This window comes from Bremia lactucae, linkage group LG4, assembly GCF_004359215.1.
Source record: "Bremia lactucae strain SF5 linkage group LG4, whole genome shotgun sequence".
Lineage (NCBI taxonomy): Eukaryota > Oomycota > Peronosporomycetes > Peronosporales > Peronosporaceae > Bremia > Bremia lactucae.
In genome coordinates this window covers 4,383,204-4,399,861 of record NC_090613.1, presented here as the reverse complement: position 1 = coordinate 4,399,861, position 16,658 = coordinate 4,383,204, and the positions used below count along the sequence as shown (strand labels likewise).

The window sequence follows — 16,658 nt, the reverse complement described above, 5'->3', positions numbered from 1 at the left end:
TAAAGGATCTTCGGTTTAACTTAAGAGACCTAAATAAACTAAACAACTAAGTCTTTTAAAAGTTCCGAACACATCTTCTTCCATTATGGGCCAACCCTCAAACGCCGAGCTAATGCAGCAAATGATGCATATGCTGCAGCAACAACAAGAGTTGATCAAATCCTTGGCTAACTCCCAAAAAGAAGGTGGGCTTAAGGTGGACGGGCTAAGAATACCGACGTATAGCGGAAGGAGTGAAGAGTCGGTTCGACTTTATTACGCGCAAGTACAACAATATTTTATTGCGCGCGGTACGAAGTGGAGAGAAGACGCAATGGCTCCTCAAGTACTTGCCGTACTAGGAAGTTCATTGCGCGGACCAGCAGCACAATGGTTCTTGCTGCATCAATCAGAAATTCACTCAGTCGACGAGTTTTTTCTAGCAGTGGAAAAGGAATTTGTTCCTGCGGATCTACAGCAACGTCTTCGAGACGACCTGCATCGGCTGAGACAAGCCAGTTGCAAAGGCTTAATGGACTACATTGCGAAATTTCGACACATTATTTCGCAAGTTGAGGACATGACTGAGATAGACCAAATAATCTATTTTCAACGAGGATTAAAAACAAGAACGCAAGAAGAAGTTCAATACCGACGGGGAAATACACTGTCGGAGGCTATTACTGTGGCGCTCGACTTTGAACGCGCACATTCGGTTGGTTATAATCACCATATCGCAACAACCCCTCGTCCTGGTCCACCAAATGTGGCCAGAGAATTAAACAATGAGCCAGAGCTGATGGAAATCGACAATGCTCGGCCATTTCATAGGTCTTCTCGCGTCCATAGCAGACGTCCAAATAAACCAAAGTGTGCGTACTGCAAAAAACTGGGGCACACGATTCAGCAGTGTTACAAGCGCAGGAACCAGCAAAATAGTCGCGGCAACGGATATCGTCGCGAGCGTGCAAACGTAAACTATTTCGAGAATGAGTCAGTCGAAGAAGAAACCATCGCGACTGTGTCAGATGAAAATATCACTACACTAAGTGAAGCTGACTTTGCTTCCTTCACGGGAAAAGATTTGATCGTCAAAAAGGGTCATCTTGACGATCGTGCTGTTAAAATAATGCTCGATTCTGGCGCCACATGCAATGTGGTAAAGCCGGGGTTGCTGCAACGCGTCACGTCTGAAGTGGCAATTCAAGTCACTCGTTTCGACGGCACTAATACCACCAAAAGAAAGGTGAAGAAAGGAGTCGCAAATATCTTCTTTGATGGTAATCAATTTTCTGACATTCCGGTCATCGAGTGGCCAATGAGCAATTCCCAAGATGTAATTCTGGGTAAGCCTTGGTTTACTGCGCACGAGCCAATAATAAATTGGCGTACTCATCAAGTTTCGTTCAAAGGTGGTAACATACCACATGATGAGGTTTTTGAACCGGTCATTATTTCCTCTGCCGACTTTTCAAGGAAATTGAAGACATCAAAATACGAAGAGGTCTATCGTGTCAAAATTTATCAAGAATCGGAATCTACAAAACCTCGGGAAAAACGGTTGAAGTCTTTACTTGATTCCTATAAAGATGTATTTCCGGAGAAGTTACCGAATTCATTGCCTTCTAATCGGTCAGTTGAATTTGAAATCAATATGCAACCCGGTGCGCAACCGAGTAATCGTCCGCCGTTTCGACTTTCACAAGTTGAACAAAATGCTTTACAGAAGTTTGTCGATGAGAACCTTTCCCGCGGGTGGATCGAGCTTTCAGACTCGCCGTGGGTATCAAACATCTTTGGTATTCCAAAAAAGGACCCAAAAGCCGGTACGAGTGTATCTCGTTCAGAATGGATTCGATCCGGAAACGCAAACATTTTGCTCCGTTGGGTGATTGACTTTCGTTACGTCAACTCAAAGTCAGTCGTCCCAAAAATACCTTTGCCGCGAATCGATGAATTGTTCGATAAAATGCAAGGTATGAGCTATTTCACAGTCATTGACTTAGCTCAGGGGTATCATCAGATGCGTATCCATCCGGATAGCAAGAAGTACACTGCGTTTCGTACATCAAATGAGACGTATCAGTGGTGCGTTGCTCCGATGGGTCTTGCTGGAATGCCTGGCATTTGGTCGCGCTTGATGCGTGTACTTTTTGGAAAGTTCCCATTTGTTGTGGTATATTTGGATGATATCTGCATATTTTCCGTCTCTTATGACGAACATCTTGGCCATCTTGCTATCGTGTTCGACGTATTACGCAAGGAAACGCTATTCGCTCACATAGGCAAGTGCAAGTTTGCGCGTCAAGAGGTCAGCTTTTTGGGGCACACTGTTTCCAACAAAGGATTATCCGTTGATAATACGAAGACGGAAGCAATCGCTAAATGGCCACCACCGACCTCCGTAAAGGAATTGCAAAGTTTTCTTGGTCTTGCTGGTTATTATCGCCGCTTTATTCATCAGTTTGCGCACATAGTTCTGCCATTGAGTCATCTTGTTAAGAAAGATTCTCCATGGCTGTGGAATGCAGAACAGGAAGATTCCTTCGCAAGGCTGAAGTCTGCCTTACAAGCTGCACCTGTGCTGACTCTGCCCAACTTTTCACGCCCGTTTGTACTGACTACGGATGCATCAGGGTCGTGCGTGGGAGGTGTTTTATCGCAATTTCTCAATGGACATGACCATCCAATAGCGTTTTATTCAAAGAAGCTTGGAGTCCATGAGATTAATTGGCCTGCTCATGAAAAGGAGCTATTTGCAATTAAAGCGGGGTTAGACAAATGGCGTCATTACCTTTATGGTCACCAGTTTGAGATTTTCACGGACAATAGCGCCTGCTCTTGGCTGCTTCATCATCCGAAAGTCTCGCCGAAATTGGCTCGATACTTGACCACCTTCGCTCAATATACGTTTACTATACACCACATTAATGGTGCTTTAAACGTCGTAGCTGATGCGCTTTCGCGCCGGCCTGATGATACTGTCGTGGACAATATCCACTTCCATAAGTGCGATTCTAGTTGTCAACAACGAGGTGCACGTTTACTTTGCTCACCCTCGGTGCCAACTCTGCCCCGGGAGGAGGCTGAGGCTCTGCAAGTTGCCACCTTAATGACAGCGTCGTATGTCGAGTTGTCACCAGAAGTTCGCAAGCTACTTCAACAAGGCTACGCCAGAGATGCTGAGTTTAAAGAAGCATGGAAAAACTCAGAAGCAAGCTCATTGTTTGTCAAGCAAGAAGACTTGCTGTTTTTGCGCACGTCAAATAAGCTTACACGTCTTTGCGTGCCCAGCAACAACCGTTTGCGAACGAAAGTAATATCGGAATATCATGATTCGGCAATAGCTGCTCATCCGGGCAATCGCAGAACATACTTGCGAGTGGCTCAGTGGTATTACTGGAAATCGTTGCAGAAAGACGTCAAGGAATATGTCAAAACCTGTGAAACCTGCGCACGTTGGAAACATGATAATCAACGAAAAAACGGATTACTTATGCCAATTCCAATACCAGAGGCTTGCTGGCAAGTGGTGTCAATGGACTTCATAACAGGGCTTCCTATGTCCAATGGATTTGATGCCATCCTAACTGTTGTCGATAAGTTTTCCAAACGAACGAAGTACGCAGCAGTGCACGTTAAGGATGATGCATGCACAACAGCAAAAGTATTTTTTGATGCTGTAGTTCGACACCATGGTCTTCCAGAAGTTATCATCAGTGACCGAGATAGCAAGTTCACGTCCATGTTTTGGAAGTCTTTGATGACGATCATCGGTGTTCGTCTAAGTATGACAACCGCTCATCGGGCTCAAGCCGATGGACAGACCGAGCGACAGAACCTTGTGGTAGAAGACGCACTCAGATGCATGGTATCTTACCATGGCACTGACTGGACCGAACACTTGGGAAGCATAGAGTATGCGCACTCTACACTGGTTAGTGCATCCACGGGATACTCTCCCTTCGAAATAGATACGGGAAGAAAGGAACGCTCTACATGGCAAAAGGCTCTGGGCTGGAATAGTCAACCAAAGGAGATTGACGTATACGCAAAAGAGTTTATCGAAGAACGAACAAAGATCATCGATCAGGCTCGCAGAAATCTCCTAAAAGCACAAGCTTCGCAAAAGCAATATTACGATCAAAAACGCCGAATAAATCAAGTTGAATTCAAGGTTGGAGATCTAGTTATGCTTGATACTCGCAGAATATCGTTGAAACATGCTGCGAAAGATATGGGGACACCACGAGCTAAGTTTGCGGCAAGAAAGGTGGGACCATTCGAAATTATCAAAATGATTAATCCTAATGTGGCAAGGCTTAAGTTACCACAAAGTATGATTAAGATTAATCCAACCTTTAATGTCGATGTTCTATCAAAGTATGAACCGACACCAGAAAAATTTCGAAGTCGTCCGATACCGAAAGCATCCAAATTCGTGGATAATGGCACAGCGGATCATCTTCAAGTTATTGAACGTCTCTTGAAGAAAAGCCAGTTCAATCGTCAACCATACTGGCTCGTACAATGGCATGGCGAAACTAAGGAAGAAGCCAGTTGGGAAAAAGAGAAAAATATTCGCCATGTCTCCCACTGGAAGGATCTCGTCGCCAACTTCAACCAGCGTCAACGAGAGATCAAATCGGGTAGGATGTAAGGACCAGTCATCTTGCTCAGCCCTTGACCACTCATTTCGACTTACCTTTTAAACCATTCATTTTCTTTAATTCAATTTTACATATGCGCCATAATAAAAACAAGTAAAAAGGTTTGCGCAATTAGGAGAGATGATACTCAGTAAGAATTAGATTAAGGATAGGCGATACCTTAAGGAGTATACCAAAAGTATCGGTTAGTTAAACTAATTTTAATTCAGTCGTAATTTACCCTCATCCTGACACAAACTATGACCCAATCCATACTGTGGCCTTTAATGAGAGTTCAAGTCTTTTCTCAAACAGAATTAAAAAATTTCGACCCAATAATACGAAACTTTATTAACAACACGCCAACTCGAAGCCAATTTTCTAGCTAATGGCATTCCGCACGAATTAATGCTGGGGGTCTAGACCTTCGTAGTGTTGCTGATTCGGTCGAACTCCTTCAGGTCAACTTGATCCGACACCTTATTAAACATTGCAGAACAAGAGTGAGCTCTCCTCCTAAATGGTTTCTTCCGGCTTACGCTGCTTTTGACTATGCACTTCAATGCCAAGCCATCTGTTTAGACTTTCTGTATGTGCCTTTCCAGTCTATAAGGACTAGATCTCGTTGGAAAAATGTACCTCAATATTGGCAACAGGCGCTTGCTCTATGGAGTACTAAAAATTATGCCCAAATTCACGAACGCGAACCCAGTTTATACTAAACTAACCTGGCCATTATGAAATAACAACTTCTTCGCTTTACATCTGGACGGAAAACTCTTGCTTTACTGCACCGCAAAGCCTCCCAAAACTTTTCACATCAAGGTATTCACCGCCTTACAACTTTTTCTATTTGTTATGGCCGGGTTCCCGATACAGACCTGCTCCGTTCGGCTTTACTAGACTCCTCCATTCAATCTACTCGATCATTAACTCGTGTTGTGGAAAGTGTTGCACCAAGAATAACAGTACCTCCTCACTATGGCACCTTCGCTATCTACCCGTCTCCACCAGAATTCATGCTTTCGGCTTTTCATAGTTGGACATTCGATGGATATGACATAATTTGCTGCACCAGCAAATTGATTCGTCGTCTACTTCACACGAACTTAACCCCGCTGCTACCGATGGGATCATGGGTCTACACACCAGCAACCCATCTAGCGATTTTTGGCTTACTCAACGGAAGCTTCACCAAGACATTCTTCCGATATTCTCAGATTTCCTGTTTAGATTACAACACAACATATTGGGTTTCCGTTATGAATATGGCTGGCATACTTCAGACATTCATTGTGTTCATTGCTGTTTAACACCTGAAACTCCACAACATTTGCTATGGAATTGTTACACAGCCAAGTACATCTGGCGTCTTTTCCTTCCCCTACTCGAATGGATTTTTGGAACATCTATACACTGGGAGCATACTCTTTTTCTCATCGACCTTGAGGTTTCGACGCAACATCATACCAAGTTTGTAACTACATTACCTACTCGTATTTTCAACATTTTTGATGCTGCATCCTTCGGACTCTATGGATCAATCGTAATAAGGCAATTTATGACGCACCTTGCCTTGCATTCGTCGGTGTTTTTAAGCAATGTCTTACGATGATTCGCCTGCATTTACAACTGCTTTTTAAGACTCTTACCCACCCACACAAGACGAATTCGTCCAAGAACAAATTCCAACTCAATTCATCTAAACACGAGTGGAATCGTTTCACAAAAAGCGACCCATTCGACTATTCACCAGATACTAAACGCTCGCCTCAAGCTTGCTTTACCTGATTTTCGAACCATGTTCTTGACTTCAACGGACACGGTACAAAATCACTTTCAACATTCAAACATCAGTGTTTATTTAAAAAATTCAACTTCGACTATCATTTCTTCATTACTATACTACGAAACTAATTCAGTTCTTCCATCGCGCGTTTGTGAGGTATATACTTTCTGGTTACAATTGCAGTTAACAAGCTCGTTTTCACGAGTTCATTACTACAAATAAATTGCCAGTCACTTCTTTTTAAAAAACTCGACTCTTCATGCGGGTACGAGGTTTCTATCAAGCTTTTGGGGTAAACGCTTTCGCGATATATTACCTGCCATTTTCTGACTGATTTTACAAGAAACCTCGTATCAACTTTCACGATTTCAAGTACATTGCTGTATGCCCCAACTTCTCCAGATCAAGCTTCTTGCCAAGAATCATGGTAAACATCGTCTTCGTTTTGGCTTATTGATTCCGTGAGATGCCAGAAGATAATTTCATTTGGCTAAGGGAAAAACAAGATAATTTACAAACGTTTGTGTAGCCACGTCTTCCAGCAACGTTCAACGGCTTGCACGGCGCAAAATCACTTTAGTGCTTTATCAATGATACCTAAGTGCAATTGGGATGTGCGTCCCCACCTAGCTGGGTGTTAAATCGAGTAAGCCAGCTCTATGACTGACGCAGCAATTTCCCCGCACATCATCTCGACAGATTGGAATTTCTTCCACATTACCTCAAGTTTAAACTAGAACGAAATCCACATGACCTCGACCACTGACTTTCACAGAAGATTTCGACACAATACACACATGCATCCGAATATTCTAAGAAGTTAACTTAGTCATCTTTTCGGCCCACCTAGTTAAGATAAATTTGTATAATGTCACGTATCTTAACCAAAAGGGGTGTGCCTATGCCGTTCTCTAATTTCATATCTCGATATTATTAGGAAAAAATATTAATTATTTCATGGAAAAACTTATTTTTTATTCTTTTGGAAATAATATAAATGCACCGGGACACCGACACTTGTGAGTTTATAAATTGATATTTTGTGCATTCTGATTGGATAAAAGTTTCGCATTTTTTTGTTGTTGAAAAGCTGTGAATGCGAAGCCCGCTGCTCCTAGTTTTGGCACCGGTGGGTCTTTTGCTAGGCGTGCCGCTAGGAGTTTTGAAGGAAAAACTGCAAAAGCATTCCTTAAAACGTCGATGTTTAGCACTAGCTCCGTTTGCACTTGTATCGATGGTAAGAAGAATGCGCCAGACTTTAATTTGTGGTCTCATTTTTACGCCTTGATCAATTAGTTGTCGCTTCAAAGCGCTTGTATATTGACGGGCAGCTACTTGATTGGACGGGAGATTGGAGCGTCGCTTGTTGGTGTGGGTCTTACAGGAGGCATCAGCACAGGAAAATCCACGGTATCTAAGGCTCTTCAAGAAGCCGGAGCGGTGATTATAGACGCGGATCTTATAGCAAGACAGGTGGTGGTGCCTGGTCGTGGTGCGTACAAGGAAATTGTGCGCTATTTTGGCTCGCAAGTGCTTAATGAAGAGAATGCGAGTATAAATCGTGCCAAGTTGGGGGCTATTGTTTTCAATGACCCGATGCAGCGAAAGAAGCTAAATATGTTGACGCACAAGTACATTATCTGGGAAATGTTTAAACAGCTTGTCTACCAGCGGCTCGTATGTCGTAAGCGATTAGTTGTATTGGATGCACCACTTCTTTTCGAGACGAAGTTGCTTGAGTACTTTTGCTACCCAACAATTGTCGTAGCATGCTCTACGAAGAATGAGCTGTCGCGCCTAATGCAGCGCGACAAAATGACGCAAAAAGATGCTGAGAAGCGCATTCAATCGCAAATGAATCTCCAGGTATGTAGAAGGAGAAGTGCTGAAATTCAAAGATTTGGATAAAAACTTTTTTTTATCATGACTTTGATTAGGATAAAGTGGCAAAAGCAGATTTCGTGATTCATAATGACGACTCGATGAATAATTTGCTACTGCGTACCCGAGAGACTCTTATGCTTGTTGCTTCCTTGGTCGGAAAGTCGCACGAGCTGCAGATTGTTTGAATTATTAAAGAATACGAAGTTTCGCCAAAAAAATATGTTATTTTGTGATTTATGAATTTGTGATTAAACACGAAATACTAATTTTTTTATTGCTTCACTGAGCCGTACGGTCATGCCTCGCAAAGGTGTCTCGCTGCAAGAAAAGCGTGAGCGTATCCTGCGCATCTACCACGATTCTAAGGAGGTGTATAGCCTCAAAGAGGTGGAAAAGCTCGGCTCTAAGGCTGGCGTCGGTATATAAAAAGCGCTCGAATAACTTTTGTACAGCAACTGTCACGAAAACTATTATTTTTAGTGCTCCAAACAGTTAAAGATGTGAACCAAGCACTAGTCGATGACGCACTAGTGGACTGTGATAAAGTACGGTCTTCATAGTAGAATCAATTACATTCGCAGAACTCTAATGCATTTCAATTTATAGATTGGTTCAGGAAATTACTTTTGGTCGTTCCCGTCCAAGCTGTCGCAGTCGAGGAAGCGAAAGCTGAGCGAATTGCAGCAACGTCGACAAGTTGCGCAAGAGGAATTGGCACAAATCAGACAAAAAATTCAAGCACAGCAACAGCTGCGTTCCGAATCGGTAATGAACAATTTTTCACACAAAGAGCAGACTCGTCGTAGTAAGATTAATAATCTACACATCTATTTGAATACAGGAGGTTCGTGTAGGCAAGCTACAGCGGCTAAAAGAATTAAAAACCAAGATCGAGTCACTCCATAATAAAGCGCAACACTTGGCGGAGAACGACCCTGCGATTTTGAAAGAGCTCGAGCATAAAGTGCGTTTGTCAAAGGAAGGCGCCGACCGATGGACAGGTGACTCAACTCATCTTTGAAAGAGATCGTCGCGTACTGAACAAGGCGTGATTCATTTTGATAGATAACGTGTACACTCTGAAGTCGTGGGTGGTGCAAAAGCGTGGCGTCGAGGGCAAAGAGGTAGTTGGAACACCAGCAACTTTTCGTGAAAAACGAATCGTTAGTTACTTTAATCGTTTGTGATTTTAGGTAGACAAGTGGCTCGGCATTAAAGATGATTTTGATTACATTGCATAAACTACGTCGCAATAGAACTTGATGCACCCATTTTGGTATTTTTTTTATCATGTGAAAACAAACATGGCGCACAGCTCACCACTTAAAAACCTCCTTGTGGAAGTCAAAGCCACAGTTGCGCGCAAGGGACTGCGCTTCGACGGTCATGGTCGGTGGTCCACACGCAACGACTGTCACGTTGCGTGCATGAAAGCGACTAGTATTAATAAGCTCATCGAGAATGGGTTTGCCACCACGGTAGGAGACTGTCTCGCCATTGGCACGGGTCACGACTCCATCACTTGGGGCATTTGATACATGAAACAACCAATGCACGTGGAAAGGAGCAGGTGCATTCTGGCCAAGAATAGCCGTATTTGGATCTTGTATCCCAGCAGCATAGTCCATTTGAGCATGCGTGGGTAAGAACTGCTCCATCATTAAAATATCTTCCGGCTCGCGAACTGACCACAAGACATACCAGTCCGACGACTTGAACGCCTTACTCGTCGCAGACGTTGCTTTTGGGAACAATCTTGTTTGATTAATCAGACTTAACATGGGCGTAATACCAACACCGCCTGCGACGAGCACCACCGTATCATAATGGTCCAAATCCAGTGCCATTTTCCCAAACGGGCCACATAAATTCGCGGCAAGTTCATACTGCGTCCCTGCTTTCTCCATTAACGTGCGCGTGAACGAGCCATTGCCCATGGCCTTGATTGTAAATCCAATCGTTTTACCATCCGGCGTGACAATTGATGAAAATGGGTGCCACTCAATCAACGAGATAGCAGGCAGTCGTACGAAATAGTACGATCCCGGATTCACTTTCATTGCGAGCTTGCCAGTTTCGTGCGTCTCTTGCAAGACCAACGTCGTCGAGTTTGAACCTGCGTGGACCGTCGCCGAGACCTTGTACGACCCCGTAAGAGCGCTATACCAGCGGTAACATACCCCCAGAGCGTACAATGCAAGCGGAACGATCAACGCACGGCCAATAAACCGCGGTGCATGAAGAATCGAGAACACAAACCCCACAATTGACAAGATCCGGTGAGTGTAGTAAAACACTTCAAAACATCGTCGACGAATAAATTCCTGCGAAAGCACGAGCATGGCAGCAAATGCGAGGAAAGCGATGAATCCATGCACTGGCGTCACGGCACCGTATTGGTCACTCAACGTGACGTCGACGACGTCACTTGCTTGAATCAAATGCACGATTACGGCCACATTCATGGCGACACCGAGCCATCGATGAAACTTTACAATTCGCTCAAAGGAACTCCCAAAGAGCACAGACCAAAGGGGCAAGCGTGCGACTGGGAGGATCAAAAACATGAGAATCAAGAGACTCACTTGGCCCGAAACGACGTAATTGTCGGCATCGTCGAGTAGAATGATCAGTACAATCACAGCCGCCATGAACAAAAGCATTACAAGCACTTCACCCAAGTGCAAGTCTGCTAGCAATTGTAAGAACGTCGTATGAGGCAATGCCACGGCGGCATTTGTCGTCAGTTTTACAGGAGGTCGCGATACAGTGCGATGTAATAAGAGCTTGCCCACTGGCGACGACTTGAGCATTGCGGTTAGTAGCAAGCCACACAGTGCCATGATCCCAAACGTTGCGCCACCAACGATCGCAGGGCAGTTCTTATCAGCGCACCAGCCTGTGTTCGCACTCGAGGTTATGGAAGAGCTCGCCGCGGCCCCTGCCGTAGCAGCAGCGGCAATATTAAAGGTTGCTGCGCCATTTGTGCCACTCTGATGCGTTGAAATGGGCCACGAAGTGCCGTAGGCCCAAATAAAGCTCGTTGCTTCGGTAGCTGAGATGGCAATGTCGGAGCTCGAAGCTGCTGCGAGCGTACGCTGGAAGCTAAAGCTCATGGTGGCACTGCTCGCCGGGCCGGCAACAAAGGAAGACTGTGCGCTCTCTTCACTCACGTCACTATTCGTGTAGCCCCCAAGGAGATAGGACGTGGGAACGCCAGCGTCTTTAAAGAACATCATGACGTTCGCAGCTGGCGAGCTCACCATGCTCGAGCCACGCGACGGCCCAACACCAAACCACGCGGCCGCGCTCGCCACGGACGCATCGAGCTGGTATTCGATACACACTTGGTCGCCCTCGACGAGCGCACGCATGAAGATAGGGCTGTCGCCAAGGCGCGTGCCCGTGAGCGCCTGGAATGCGTCACTGGAGCAAATGGAAGCACTCGAGACGGCCATTGTGTGGAAGAGGAAGGAAATTGAACACTATTGCAAGAGATTTCGACGCAATTAGTTTCGAGAGCGCGATGGATGGACACGGCGTGGATGGAGGTGACGAGGTCAGGGCGAAAGGCAAAGTGACATGGAAAGGAGCGACCGGCGGCTGGGACCGTAAACGTCAGTCGATGGAAACGATTGCGAAAGCTGCTATTGTGACCACATCGAAATACGGTAGTCCTTTACAACTAAACATGAATCCGATCGTTACAACATGTACATGAAAAGAGATGGAAGCTAATGCCACACTCTTGGGCGATTGACGGCGGGACGACACGTACAAGTAAAGGCTTACGGAATAAACAAACATTTACATTATCTGTTCTTTGATAAGCCTAGCCTATATATTGATGTTACGTGGAGTCATGGGCTTTGTATTTCTCGTTTTTATGACGAGGATGCGAATTTCATTGAGAGTCTTCGTCGGCACGAGTTCGTGAGGCATCATGCGTTATTTTGTTTTAAAAAAAAGGAATGTCTCGGCTATGGATGGGTGCTATCTAAAGATGGGTGCACCGCGTAGGACACTATACGATGCTGAATCTATTTGACCTCCTCGCAAGCTTTAACTGTGGACGAGCCCCACAAAGCTGGTCCGTAGTCCGTCTCTTACTGTTTATGATCATCGAGTGCTAGGGATTGCAAAGACTCTTGCACGGACATTACGCAAAGGTTGTGGTTTGAAATGCAATCGTTTAAGATGTGAGATGAGAGCCAGAGAAGATTGTTTTTTCAGAACTGTGCACGGCCCATTTGCCTCCTTTTTTATGGTCACTGCCGTCAAATCCATTAGTTCATGTCTACTGGATGCCTGCTCTACAAATGAAGGGCACGTCAGTTTAACTTTGTACCGTACTCAAATCGGAAAGTGCCGCAAACGTTCTTAAGTACCGCGTGGAGAAATAAAGCAAGACGCAAAAGGCACCATCCCCTCTGAGGAGCTCAAGTTAGCTTATTGTTCTTCCTATTATATTCTCCATCATTGGCCAAATAGCAAGCAACTATTCAAAAGTGCTCTGTTTACCCTTCTATTTAAAGCCCAAACGCTGTGTCCAACGTATAGCATATGTAACAGGCCTGTTCTGCATTATATAAATGAATCTGTCGGCCCTCCAAACAACTTGGCACTGGTTCGGTAGTCGAAACAGTTATTGATGGACATTCTGCCTCCGAAGATGATTATCAAATTTAATGCGTTTCGACTTTTTCTTCAATCTGCATGTAAAATACTCGACTTGCGACCGTCGCAGATTGTCTTTAAAATTTCCGAGGTGGTCGGAGATACATGTGAAGTGCTTTGCGCAGATTTCGAAGTGTATCCAGGTCGTTGCCGGTGCGATACCGGCAAGACATGTCGCGCTGCAACCAGCAATTACGCTTTCGAAGCATGTAAGACGGCGTGCATACTTACTAAACTTGAGTCGGGGTGCATGGCAGTGGCGCTTTATAAGAAACCACGTGCTTCCAAGAAGTATTCGAATGATTCATGTTTACGTCAAAAGCCCTCAAATATATCACGCAGCCGTACTCGCAGCAGAAAAAGTCATTTGGCTTAGATTTGTTTGGTGGATGTAGACACCGCTGTATTTTTGAGATGCAAAGCTTGACAATTTGTAACGTAGAAAAATTATTTGCATCTTTTAGTCAAATGTCCCAGAAAAGGCTGTCTGTCTACCATGTGCTTACTTTGTTATTTAAAGCTAAAGGTACTATCTGGATTTAAGCCTGTTTACATCTTTCGTGTGCATATTTATTTCTACAAGCTTCTCGAACGAACACTTAATTAGTGTACTCAAAGCGCCGACATTTTGCCCTGGCTTTGACTCCAGACGGAAAATCGACCAGATGATGTGAAATTGTAAGGCAAAAAATAAGGCAAGACTCTGCATGATAGCCTTTTCTTGTGCCAGTTTGAATGAGTACCAAAGCAATAGTGCGACTTGTTACTAATTACGTCCTTCCTTTCAATATCGATTGTTTACGGTCAAATAGCCGGCACAAGTCTCCTTAATACAGAAGTTAAAAAAGTTTGAGGTGAATGCGAGATTGATGTGAAATTACTGGATGATGTTACGAGGTGATTGATCATGACATTTACTAGATGATGTTACGAGGTGATTGCAATGCGCAGTGGCAGACGTACAAGTAATGGCGAACGGTAAGGTGGCGTTACCATATTTTTCGATCGAATAAAAGATAGCCCGTAATTATTTGAGTTCGTGAATTTTATCAGCATTTTCGCAGCAAATGTAATGGAAAATGAGCCAACACTTTCTTGCATTGATGAAATCTTCAGATGATCTATCGGAATTCTTAAAAAGACTATTTGAGAAATAGCACCTTCTGAGAAACTCGCGGAGGTTCACTATTCGCCAGGATTTTCTTTTTGAAAAGGCCAACAGCTTAAAAAACAATTTTTTGGTGTCGCTTGTGGCTTTTAACGTGTGGACCAAGCAGTATGACCCTCAACAGCTAATAATCAAGCGAATCATGCCCTTTTGATTTGCTTCGCATTTTCGTTATTAGTTTGCATACTCGAGCTTGCCCTAATTATATGCCTGCTCACACAAGTAATAACAACCAACTCAGTGACGTTATCATACAATTGGTATCCGTCTTATAGGGTTCACGGAGTTATGTACTGACGCGTTATTCAGTATCAAGAACATGCATGGTCTCAATTACGAGAAGATCGACGCATCTCACAGATGGCTAAAGTACTTAAGGTTGCAACGACACACAAAGTTGCAGCCGCGACGGGAATCACAAGACTTGTAGCAACTTTCGACGAAAAGCTTTGTCTTGCCGCAACTCGCTCGGTACCGCGCATTTTTTGGTCTGTCGATTGGTAGCGCGGGGCGAATACCTTCTCCATGCCTCGTTTGCGTCGACTGCTACTTGAACGAGTCGAAGTGGGCGGTAAAGGTGACTGCGTTTCGCTCCGAGCAGTGTCTTGCCACTGGTGCTGGCGATCGTGGAGCTCTTTACTGCTGAAAGACGAAGAGCTATTGTGTCGGGTCCGTCGTAACACCAAATGTGATAAAGACCTGACACTGGAGCTCGCAGGACTAAGGACACTGTGAGTTGGCGAGTCGGACGTTGTAGCAAGGGACTGCTGCGAAAGGCTATGTCCACTTGACGGTGCACTGGCTTCCCCACTGGGTAGAAGCAAGGGGCCAGATGCGGCTACGCCACGATTTCGTGACACTGCATGAGATATGTCGCACTTTCGCGATCGCAAGGTCTTCTGCTCGTCTTCGAAATGGTGGCTGTAATGAAGCGATGGGATCGACCAGTCTCGTCCTTCAGTTGCGTCCACATCTTGAGGCTGAAGAGCAGTGTCGACATAAAGTGTTTGAAGTTTTTCACTACCGCTACTCCTGCTATCGAGGTCGCTGGAAAATTGATCGTCTTTGTCTTCAATAGAAGCAACGAACTCGAAGTTAAGCGGCCATGCGCTGGCACGACTTGTTTCAAGCACGCGCGGATTTATCTGAAGCTCCTGTTTAGTAACAATAAACTACAAGGTTGTCATCAATAACTTGTTTTCTTATACGGAATCTCCCCACCTCTAGATCACTAAAGAGAATGTCTCGATACAACACCATGACATGTAAGAGATGAATCGCAACTTGATCCTGTCTCTCGCTCTTTCGAGCAGTCTTGCCATCACACATCAATAAGTATTGTTCAATGGCAAAAAAACATATTAGCCAACTTACCATACTCTCGATGTCGGACGAATCACTCAAGATATGCTGATATTTGTTTGCAATTGTCTTCAAAAGTGATTGGAAGTCGCTATTTACGAGTGCTATGAGGTCCCACATAGCAAACAAACGTAAAAGGCAGTGCCGCACTTCATGCTCAAGATTTTCCACGATCCCACGGATTGCGAGCAGTGCCGAAAGGGAAGGCGGCACAGCTAGGCTTTCTGAAAGCAATAATTTTCTCTGTCTAGTGTAGAGCTCAAAGGGTACGATTGGACCCATGAGATTCCGCAAGCTCACGTCGAGTATTTCATTTAATACGCTGAGTTGAGAGGGTGTGGAGTTATTCTTCAATTTCGACAAAAGAAGGTTTCGAGGACTTAAAGTTTCCAGTTCTTCTGCGACAATTGGGGCACGAGAATCGATCGACGATATAAACCCTTGCCACTCCCCCCGCTCTTTTTGCACACTCTCGAGGAGTGAAACGTACACGATTTTGGCTTGGCGAATGATAGTACTGTCGCGAGGCTTGACGTCATAGTAGCCACAGCGATTGATCAAGGCGAAAAGCACTGAGGCTATTGTGCCTACTGACTCGACATAGGATCCAAACGCGGCGCTGTGTTGCATCGCTCAACGTTTTTGTCGTTTAAATGCTAAATGTGCTCGGATAAGAGGGCGCGGAGAATTAGTTTCTGGAAAAAAGATTCCGAGATCGAGCGGTGAAGCATCGGCACGCGAGCCGCCCTTTTGACTTACAAAAACAAGGACAGGCCTCCCGAAGCATAATATCCCAAAATAGCCACACGGTGGACGTGCTTAAGGAAAATTGGTGAAGACATATTTTCACAGTTACAACACCGTTGCCCCAAACGGTTGCGAACGATCCTTCGTAGTTTCACGAGCGGAATTTGACTAGGAAAAGTAAGCGCATACATCAAATGTGTCGTATCAACCCTACTCGTCTTATTTGAATATCAATAAATTTAGAATTTAGTGAGCGTTTATTGCGCAATATTGATCCGCTTTTTAGCGAGGATTATTTAGACAATTCCTTAAGAAAAATAATAGATCAATAAAAGTTTTTATTCAACGAATTTATTTTTCACGCAGCTGATGTTGATGCGGCTGAAACACGGGAGGAACGTGA

At 44.5% G+C, this 16,658-nt stretch overlaps 4 protein-coding genes across 4 annotated transcripts; 2 read left to right on the top strand and 2 right to left on the bottom strand.

Moving 5' to 3' along the window:
* The first annotated feature begins 7,487 nt into the window (after positions 1-7,487).
* Positions 7,488-11,018, top strand: CCR75_004125 (uncharacterized protein). Its single transcript, XM_067962215.1, has 9 exons — positions 7,488-7,654; positions 7,714-8,283; positions 8,355-8,480; positions 8,632-8,719; positions 8,782-8,846; positions 8,908-9,066; positions 9,143-9,302; positions 9,367-9,464; positions 9,495-11,018. The coding sequence occupies exons 1-9, from the start codon at positions 7,514-7,516 to the stop codon at positions 9,540-9,542; spliced, it is 1,455 nt and encodes a 484-aa protein (XP_067816850.1). The 5' UTR covers positions 7,488-7,513; the 3' UTR covers positions 9,543-11,018.
* Positions 9,618-11,759, bottom strand: CCR75_004126 (uncharacterized protein; the record flags this gene model as incomplete). Its single annotated transcript, XM_067962216.1, has 1 exon — positions 9,618-11,759. The coding sequence occupies one exon, from the start codon at positions 11,757-11,759 to the stop codon at positions 9,618-9,620; it is 2,142 nt and encodes a 713-aa protein (XP_067816549.1).
* Positions 11,760-11,827: 68 nt separating this feature from the next.
* Positions 11,828-12,022, top strand: CCR75_004127 (uncharacterized protein; the record flags this gene model as incomplete). Its single annotated transcript, XM_067962217.1, has 1 exon — positions 11,828-12,022. The coding sequence occupies one exon, from the start codon at positions 11,828-11,830 to the stop codon at positions 12,020-12,022; it is 195 nt and encodes a 64-aa protein (XP_067816851.1).
* A 2,365-nt stretch (positions 12,023-14,387) lies between these two features.
* CCR75_004128 (uncharacterized protein) lies at positions 14,388-16,299 on the bottom strand. The gene is made up of 3 exons (XM_067962218.1): positions 15,521-16,299; positions 15,368-15,460; positions 14,388-15,300 (listed from the first exon to the last, which is right to left on the bottom strand). The coding sequence occupies exons 1-3, from the start codon at positions 16,136-16,138 to the stop codon at positions 14,476-14,478; spliced, it is 1,536 nt and encodes a 511-aa protein (XP_067816289.1). The 5' UTR covers positions 16,139-16,299; the 3' UTR covers positions 14,388-14,475.
* Between the last annotated feature and the right edge of the window lie 359 nt (positions 16,300-16,658).